The sequence below is a fragment of the Pinus tabuliformis genome, chromosome 2_2 (genome assembly GCF_031772625.1).
Source record: "Pinus tabuliformis cultivar Carrire ecotype Pingquan chromosome 2_2, CPIR1, whole genome shotgun sequence".
Taxonomy (NCBI): domain Eukaryota; kingdom Viridiplantae; phylum Streptophyta; class Pinopsida; order Pinales; family Pinaceae; genus Pinus; species Pinus tabuliformis.
Genome location: NC_142300.1, coordinates 1,114,965,120 through 1,114,975,124, shown reverse-complemented (window position 1 = coordinate 1,114,975,124; position 10,005 = coordinate 1,114,965,120). Strand labels below are relative to the sequence as shown.

General features: G+C 39.2%; 1 protein-coding gene across 6 annotated transcripts in view; it reads left to right on the top strand.

The window, feature by feature from the left end:
• Nucleotides 1–1,000: 1,000 nt before the first annotated feature.
• Nucleotides 1,001–10,005, top strand: part of LOC149197308 (uncharacterized) — a 50,136-nt gene continuing 41,131 nt past the window's right edge. For 5 of the 6 annotated variants that reach the window (XR_016254755.1, XM_089405824.1, XM_089405825.1 and 2 more), the window contains exons 1-2: nt 1,001–1,124; nt 1,257–1,278. Coding sequence is in view for 4 of the 6 variants with exons in the window: in XM_089405824.1 (XP_089261950.1) it covers nt 1,067–1,124; nt 1,257–1,278 (80 nt within the window). In the remaining 2 variants the exon portion in view is untranslated. The remainder of the gene's footprint in view (nt 1,125–1,256; nt 1,279–10,005) is intronic. The other variant, XM_089405826.1, reaches the window with a different exon arrangement.

Genomic DNA, 10,005 nt, shown 5'->3' with positions numbered 1-10,005 from the left:
AGAAACTTAATAAATTGGCTTGTGATATGATTTTAAGTCCCAAAGCTAATCTCCAATCAAAACTTCCTACATTTTCTCACACAACCCATGTGAGCAAATTACATAATCTATTACACTTGCTCCATTGTAAGTATTGCAAGTGAAATTAGCAGACTTTGCCCATCTAGTCAAACCATTACAAATGACTAAATTGAAAGCTCCACATAGAGTAAGCAATTGTTCACCAAAGAGATTGTAACCCTTGTCATTTGAAATTATTTCCCACTAATGATTACTTTCTTCTGTAAGCTGAATAGGGTTACAGTCTTCTTTACAACAAAGAATGCTAGCTTGCTCACTTGTAGTCCTAGCATTGAAATCACCACTATAAGGACTTCACCTAGCTGAGAATATGTTGCAATATCTGTTTGAAGACTACAAATAGATATTTGTGGTTAAGCCCTCTACTTTTGTAGATTATTGAAACTTGCAGCACAAAATAGCATGCTGTAATTTTGATATGATTCCCATTTTCTGATATTTTAAACCAAATGAATTGTTTATATGAGTCTTCTTTTTCTAAGTGAATGAGACAACCTTATTTTTCCCTCACTAATACCATGATACCCTGTGTCCTTTACCATTCCCTACTGCGTTGTTCCACACTTCCATTGCCAATATCCTTCAAACAAAAGTGTCATGCACCCTTCATACTCATGTGTTTCTATAAGACACGTTATATCTCTATCTTCCACAATAAACCCTAACCCTTAACTTAGATCCTATCTCCATAAGTAACCTCTAAGCCTTTACCCACAATATTACTTTCCCATTTCAATTCACTTATTCCTATTACACATGTTTGCAAGTTTTTATAAACAATTTAATATATTTATTTTTATTCGATACACATGCCTCGAAATTTTTAATTACAGCTTAATAAAATTAATTTAAATATATATATATATATATAATAAATAAAATTAAAATCTATAACTGACAAAAATGTTATTAAAAAAATAAAATTCAAACCATAAAAATAAAAATGAGTTAAATACACAGTTTGAAGGGGCACATACGTTAAACAATGGCAGCCTCTGCAGCAGGAGACGCAGTTTTCAGAAGCATTAAGGCATCTAATTCAGGTTTTTTCATTAGTATTTCTTTTCAATTTTGTCACAATTTATTTTCGAATTATTCATTTAGATTATTCATGTCGGTTTTGTTGCTGCTCTGATTTCTGAACTCTTTGATTTCTCTTTGGATATTGGTTGCAGTTTCTGATGAACAGCTTTCCATGTAAGTTTCTCTTCACCGCCATTGTTCAGTACACTTTCCTCTTTGTTGGGTTTAGATTCTACCAGGAATGTTAATGAGTTATCTTCCCACTGGCTACTTATGCTTTACAAATCTGATTTTCTTCCAACTATGTCAAACTGAATTTACACAAGAAATAGTGCAGGGTCTGAAGGTTTGCTCTTGGTATGGTTTATACATATTGTTCAGGAAAAAATAGAAAACTTGATTTTGGTTCTGTTTCATTTTCTTATGTTTTATTGATTGGAAGTGCTTAAAGAAACTTACCACGAGGGTGCGTTGAGCGGACTTCCTCTGGTTTAGGTGCCAGGTTGCCAGGGTTTGCACCAGGTGTGATCCATTTGAAATGCACGCTGTTTGAGTAGGGCATACCACAGCGAGAATAGAGCCTTGATGGGCTGTTTAATTTTCTCTCAAGCTCACAAATGAACCAATGCCCTATCAGTATTTTCAGTTTTCCGATTTAGCGACAACATTATATTGTTAGAGTTCAGGACAACAATAAAATGAAAATGAAAATGAAATGGTGGTAATGTAACATTTGTTTTGAGCAATAATATAGCACACATTGCACCACCAAGAATAAATTTTTGTGTTTTGTGAGAGCTTCGTTTGTTATCTTGTATCAGTACTTTTTAACAATTATAGTTTATTCAGGCTCTAAAATACCAACAAGTGGTATCAGAGTGAAGGATAACGAGGATGTGTAAGGCTGGGCAGATCCATCTGGAGGGTCTGTTCGCTACTGTCTACAGCATAGAGGAAGACACCATTTAGAGTTTATCTGCGCGATTCAGAGTGAAACCCTAGCTCATGGTTCTAATTGTTGCAAAGGTCGAGTGACCCATAGAAGTGGAGTCAGCCCTCGCTGAAGTGGTAATTGTGTCGGTGTATGAGGTGAGTTCATTGGCCAGTCAAATGCAGAGGTGGATCACATTTTTGATTGAGCTGCACGCAGTGAATGGCCGAAGCGCTGAGGACGAGTCACATTAAAGGAGAGACCTGCCACTGTATTCAGAAGCCACAAAGAAGGGTCCAACAAACCCAAGTTACCGAGTAGGAATATAGTAGTATCATTTGAATAAAGTCCACGAATTTGAAACTTGTATGCCTTCATCATCAAGGAGAAGGTTGGCTGGATTCAAGGTTTCTGCAGTGAGAACACTCGTGGGAGTTTAAATAGTGGAGACTTTCTCTGGTGGAGTTGGTGAAGACGAGGGTAGTGCACTGAAAGAAAAGGGGCCGAGAGCTACTCATTTATTTTTTTAAAGGCAGAATCTGGTGGAAGCCACATTGTCTGGGTTTTTGTAGAGAGTAACGACAAAGATAACAAATGCAAAGTTCGAGATGGAGAAGTTTAATGGTAAAAATAAATTTGAATAATGGAAGCTCAAGATGCGATATTTGTTTGTGCAATAAGGACTGCATAAGGCATTAGATGGCACGAGGAAGAAACTTGAGAGTATGACTGATGAGGAATGGGAAGACCTAGATGCAAGAGCTCTCAGCACCATTATGCTATGTCATGTACATGATGTTCTGTTTAATATTATTGGAGAAGAAAAACAACAAGCTTATGGAGTAGGATGGAGAGCCCTTATATTACTAAATCCTAGACAAATGAAATCTATTTGAAGAGACAATTATATGGTCTAAAAATGAAGGTACAAAATTGTTGATCATTTAAATGTTTTTAATGCTCTTCAGTTGACTAGTATGGATGTTAAATTCGACGAGGAAGATAAGATTGTTACATTATTGTGTTCATTGCTTGAATCTTGGGATCATTTGGTCACTTCCATTAACTTTAGTACAATTGATACTCTTGACTATGATTCTGTTGTGGGAGCACTGTTTTTTGAGGAGGTGTGGAGGAAATCCAATATAGAAACCTCCACTCCAGAAACAATGGTGGTGATGGGTTGATTCAGAGGAAAAGGAGAAAATTCGAGAGGTACATCCATATTTAAGTCAAAAGAGCAAGAAAGGCAAACAAAAATGTTAGTAGCATAACAAATCAGGGCATCTCATGAAAGATTGTTGGAAGAGGCAGGAATCCAAGGAAGACTCCAAAAAAGAAGTAAACACGATTGGATTAAGTCTAGGTATGACTAATGAAGTTTTATCTTTTTATAATGTTCCTGAACACTATGGAGAATGGTTGTTAGATTCTGATTCTTCTCATCGTGTGTCCACTTAAAAGTTGGTTTTCTTCTTATCAAGTTGTTGATGGTGGTATTGTTCTTATGGGAAATAATGTTTCTTGTAAGATTATTGGGGTTGAAACATCAAGATTAAAATGTTGGATTTTATTATAAGGACATTCACAAAGTTTAGACATGTGCTTGAACTAAAGATTTTTTTTTTTTTTTTGGGAGCTTTGAATTTTGGAGGTTACATATTCATATGTGAAGGTAGAGCAGTGAAGGTGAAGGCTACAAATATTGGAAACTTTTACAAGCTAGAAGGTAGTACTCAAATCAATGAAGCAACGATGGGATTTGAGGAGGCAAACGAATCTACTCATTCATGGCATCAACAACTAGGTCAAATATGTGAGAAAGGGCTACAGGTACTGCGAAACTATAAATTACTTCCAAATTTAAAATCTACAAATTTGAATTTATGTAAACATTATATTTTTGGAAAGCAATGTAGATAGAAGTTTAAAGTAGGAAGTTGTACTAGTAAAAGTGTTTTGGATTATATCCATTCAAATATTTGGGGGCATGCCTACAAATTCTTTTGGAGGACCATCATATTTTGTAACATGTATAAATGATTTCTCTAGACATGTGTGGTTCTATGATCCTGGAGGATTTTCACAATCGACAATTTCAAGGTGGTCTCAATTTCTTCCAAAGTTCTTTGCACAACAAAGAGCTTGTAAGAAGCTTTCCAATGTAGTTTGAACAAGGTGAACATGACTTCATAAGCAAAAGAAATGGCTCATTGAAGTTTTGGGCAAAGTGGTGAAAAGATAAAATGGCATGAGTAAAGTTTGAGCTTAGGTGCACATATATTATTGTATTTCCCATTTTTATTTGTAATAGGAAACTAATACAAATGTGAGAATTATGTAGCATTGGTACAAAAGCTACATATCATTGTAGTTTTCTCCTTGACCTGATGAGGTAGTTCTCAAATGAAGAATTATTTAATCCCTCTTTGGAGAGGGAAGAAGAAGGCTTGGATTCATTAAGTCCTTTAGATAGGAGACAATTCCTAAGCTCTTTGAAGGAGAGTAAGCAAGTAGGCTAGCTTATGAATTGTTAGTTTTTTTTTTGTAAAAAAAAAAAATAAGCTGTGTTACTCACCACTTGTGGGTAGTATCCATAGAAGAAGCTTTTTCTCCTAGATGGTCCTTAGCCGGTAGCCAACAACCCCTTGTAGCCTCTAGAAAGCTCGTTGCGCCACTATCTCTGCTACCTGAGCCAGCCATATGCTCCCTCGCCCATCTGTTATGATTGTATGTTTGAAGGTGGGCCTTCCAACCTCGAAGGTATGACTTTTCCGGTGTTGTTAAAATTGTGATATTATCGAGATATTATCGTTTTTTCGCGATTTTTTCGAAAAAATCGAGATTTTTTGGGAAAAAATCGTGGGGGGCAAAAAAAAAATTTGTTTGTTTGTTTGTTTTTGAGGAGGAGGTGACCCAAGCTACCCCTGTCACAAGTAGAGGACGTGGTCTACCTCCTGTAGCTCATAGTTCTTCAGCTTCTAGAGCATAGCAGACTCTCTATTGCGGCCTGCCAACTCCACCGACATCTACATCTAGAGGGGCAGAGGAAATTAGTAGTATTAGACTTTAGTTATTTGGTTCATTTCATTGTATATGACATTATGACTCATGATATGAGATACATTATTATATTTTTTTGTTGATATTTTGAGGTTGAGTTGGGACTCAGGAGTCAGGACTTACTATTCAGGACATGATTCACTGTTATGTGTGATTTTAGCACTAGAAATGATATTAAACATCTTATATATTAGTTCTTTTATCATATTTATGTATCAATGTATTTATTTTATGTTGTATATGGTTTAGATATTAAAAAAATTGAAAAAAATGAATATTTTTGTACCAAACGATATTTTCCCGATTATTACGATTTTTTTTTTTTTTTTTCTGATTTTTTCCTTGCGCCGATATTATCCCGATAATAATTAGTGCAACATTGGACTTTTCATTGTGTAGTTGGGTATTTTTGTTTAATTATCATGGATACTTTTGGGCATGGATTAGTGGGGGGGTTCGACAGAAAGAGTGGGCTTGGTTTGTACTCTTGTCTTCTCTGTCCAATTTGATGGTTAACCTTGTATCCTAGTCTCGTGGGATCTCCTTTATTGGCTACTAGCTTTAGGGGTGGCACTACATGGGAAACCCTAATTTTGGTTGCGTGGTCCCGCTTCCTGACACCATATACATCACTCCCCTCCACTCATTATAACCCCATTCACCATATTTCCCATTTGGGTCCACATTCGTCCATTTGGTTCAGAAGGAGTTAGCCTCCCCCTCCCCTTGTCCACATCTTGGGTCGGGCCTAGAATGATGCCCCGAAGGTTGATGCAGCTAAAGAAAAGAAAAAACATAATTTGACCACTCTCAACAGGAAATGTACCATAAGATGCAAAAGATGGCTGGGACATACAAATTTAGCACGTGGGCAAAAGCCAAACATGAGCTCTACCCCTATCATCATGGGAAACCCTGATTTTGGTTGCTTGGTCCTGCTTCCTGACACCATATACATCACTCCCCTCCGCTCATTATAACCCCATTCACCATATTTCCCATTTGGGTCCACATTTGTCCATTTGGTCCAAAAGGAGTTAGCCTCCCCCTCCCCTTGTCCACATCTTGGGTTGGGCCTGGAACGATGCCCCGAAGGTTGATGCAGCGAAAGAAAAGAAAAAACATAATTTGGCCACTCTCAATAGGAAATGTACCATAAAATGCAAAAGATGGCCGAGACATACAAATTTAGCACGTGGGCTCTACCCCCATCATCATAGCCATCACCCTAGTTCCTACAACCCCTCATATTGAATCCTTTCATCGTTAAGGAACCCATGATTGTCCCTACCCCTGGTGGGTGATGAATTGCCCCACCTTAAAGGGGTATCCACTACTATATCTTACACATCATGCTGTCATCTCCTCCATCCCCAAGCAGTTATAAAAGAAAAAGCAATAAAAGGCAAAAGACATGTGAAGAAGGGTGGAAAAACAAAGGGTGGGGCACTCATGTACCACGATAGCTCCCTCCTACATTCATACACCCAAGTGTGGGCTTCCCCTATTATGGCTGCTCTTGTACAGTGGTATGTGGCTTGGAGCCTTCCCTTGATACCCCACTTCGTTCCACCATTATATCACGGGGCTTGGGGCTTGGGCGGGCAAGTCGATTCCTAGAATCGAGCCTATGCTCGATGTTGAAGGTCCGATGGATCCCATTGATCCACCTCCCGATGATCCCTCTACCTCAAGGAAAAGACCTTTATGGCTCAAAGATACTCTCGAAGATGCTAAAAAACATATTGCTCCAAGAGGGACATTTTTGCAAAAGTAAGAAGCCAAACATGTATCAAGGGTACTTAGCTGCTATGAGTACTATTGTTTAAACTAAGCCATGTATGTTCGATGAAGCCATAAAGCACCAAGTTTGGAAGGATGCGATGAATGAGGAATATGAATCTATCATGAAGAATGATGTCTGGGATGTGGTGCCTAGACCCAAGGACAAGTCCGTGGTCACCTTTAAATGGATTTACGAAATAAAACATGGAGTTGACAAGAGTGTTGAAAAGTATAAGGCCTAGTTCATTGCTCGAGGCTTCTCTAAAAAGGGGTGGACTATGACGAGATATTCGCATTGGTTGCCCGATATACCACTATCCGATCTATTATTGCTCTTGTTGCCACTCAAGGATGGAGCCTACATCAAATGGATATTAAAACTACTTCCTTGCATGGCTCGCTTAAGGAGGAAGTCTACTTGGAACAATCTCAGGGGTTTGGAGTACAAGATCGAAGGACACATGTATGCAGGTTAAAGAAAGCCTTTTATGGGTTGAAGCAAGCCCCGAGGGCTTGGTATGAGAGGATTGATAACTTTCTTATGAAGTTGGGATTTACAAGGAGCGATGCTAATCCTAACCTATACTTCAAGGTTGAAAAGGACATGCCTCTCATTTTGGTCCTTTATGTAGATGATCCTTTTTTGATAGGTGTAGATCCTCTCATTTATCAATTCAAGAGGGAATTGGCTTCCGAGTTTGAGATGAAGGACCTAGGTCTAATGCACTACTTACTGGGCCTGGAGGTCTGGCAAAAGCCAGGTGAGATTTTCCTTTCTCAAGGAAAATACATTGTGAAGCTGCTCGAGAGATGTGGGATGGTGGATTGCAAGTCTGTGTCTACTCTGATGGAACTCAACTTCAAGAAGCTATGTGGAAGTGCTGATGGGCCCGAATTGGCAAACACTTGTAAATATAGACAACTTGTGGGGGCCCTGATGTTCTTGGTAAACTCTCGTTCAGACATATGCTTCGTTGTGAATACGTTGAGTCAATTTATGGCCGAGTCTCATCACATACATTGGATTGATGTTAAGAATCTCTTGAGATATCTTTGTGGCACAATCGACTATGGACTGAGATACACTGCCGAGAATTTGAGGCTACATGGATACATTGATGCTGACTGGGCTGGCAGTGTGGTGGATCGAAAAAGCACGTCTGAATTTTGTTTCTCATTGGGGTTTGCTTCAATTTCTTGGATGAACAGAAAGCATAAATTGGTTGCTTTAAGCACCACCAAGGTTGAGTACATTGCAACTAGGATGGCCTGTTGGGAGGCTGTTTGGTTGAGGAATCTCTTTAGTGAGCTATTTAAGCACACGCTGGATACTAGTGTGATTTTTAGTGACAACCAGAGTGGGATTCGCCTTTTAAAGAATCATGTGTTCCATGATCGCTCCAAGCACATTGATATCAGGTACCACTTTATTTGATATATGGTACATCAGGGAGCAATAAGGCTCCAACACATCAGGATTGATGAGCAGGTCGCAAACATCCTCACGAAGCCCTTAGGGAAGGTCAAATTCTTAGCCTTCTGAGAGAGACTTTGAGTCATGGAAAGACCCTCCCATGAGGGTCCCGCTTGAGTTGGACATTGAGCTCTGGGAGCTCTTGGGGGCTTGGGGTACTTCTTGGAGCTATGAGCGACCATAGGGTGAGTGGTTCACCTTCCCCTATTGGTGCGTTGTGTACAGGGTGAGTGGTTCACCTTCCTTTATGATACCCCATGATGGTTGACATATGTGTAGGGTGAGTGGTTCACCTTCCCTTATGATTGACATATGCATAGGATGAGTGGTTCACCTTCTCCTGCTGATGCCCCAGCATACATCCTACCCATGTAGTCTGGGACTCATGGTAAGTACCTCTTATCTGGCTAATGAGTTGGGAAAAGTGGATAGAGACCGTAACACTAGCGATGGATGCATCGTGTACTGCCGTACTCCCTATGTCTAGGATGTAGGGTGTTCAACAACTTGATCTGGGATCAAGTTTGATTGAGGTTCTACCTTTGGACTGACTTTTGTCGGTGGAGAGTGGTAAGGTCTTATGACTCACTCTCGATCGATTCTTCTTCATTATTCATATCAGTGTTCAACATAGCAGAGATGAGATGAGATACAAAGATGGTACATGACGATAGGATGGCTCGATGATTGATGATGATGGATGGATTGGCAAGTGGAATTCTCCCTAGTTGAGAGGGAGTGTTAAAATTGGAAACTAGGGCCAAATTCCACTTTGGACAATTCATTTGATGGAGATGATGGTTGTATTGAATTCCTCTTTTTGAGAGGACCAAAATTGATCTAAAGATCATCTAATTTGGACAAGCAGAAGTGTGTTTTTGAATTTATGCCCACATATGTGCAAATTGTTCAGGTCGACCACATCATCATGTAGGCTCATGAAGCCCAATAGACATGTCTCTTCACCCTCAACGACTTGTATAAATACAAGTGTCCTCTCACCTCATTTGGCATCATCATCACTCACACATTCTTCTCTCTCCTTCTCTCATTGGTTCGTACAACTATTGGGCATATTCTCTCACTCATATGTGTGGCAAAGGAGGATGAATTTCAGACAAAATTACGGGGCCAACAATTTTAGATTTTCTTGCAATTTGACCAATGTTGACCAACGTTAACTTTGACTTTCCAAGCAGATTTTGACTTCGATTTTTTGGACAGATTTCTGTTTGGGTAGGCCGTACACCTTGGCACAGAAACGGAGGCATTCTGGGCACTTTGACTCTAGCAAAAAATTGCAGGTTGACCGTATACTGACAAAAGTTTGACCCCTGAATTTGGGAATGTTTTGGGCTGATTTTGACCTTATGTTCAGGCCGAGTTTGACTGGGTTTGACCGAGCTTCAAAGGAGACATTTTTCTGTTGTTTTGACCACCGTTGACTTTTTGGTTAGGGTTGAATTTGACTGCATATTTGATAGGACTGTTTTGACTTTGATTTGGCAAGTCAACTTTGACTTTTTGTACTCTCTCTCGCAGCTGAACATTTGATATAATAATAAGAAGAATTGATCAAAGGGTTTTACCCACATTGGGGTTTTTCCCTGGCATTCGCCAAATCTGGTGTTCTCTTGTTTTGGCTTGT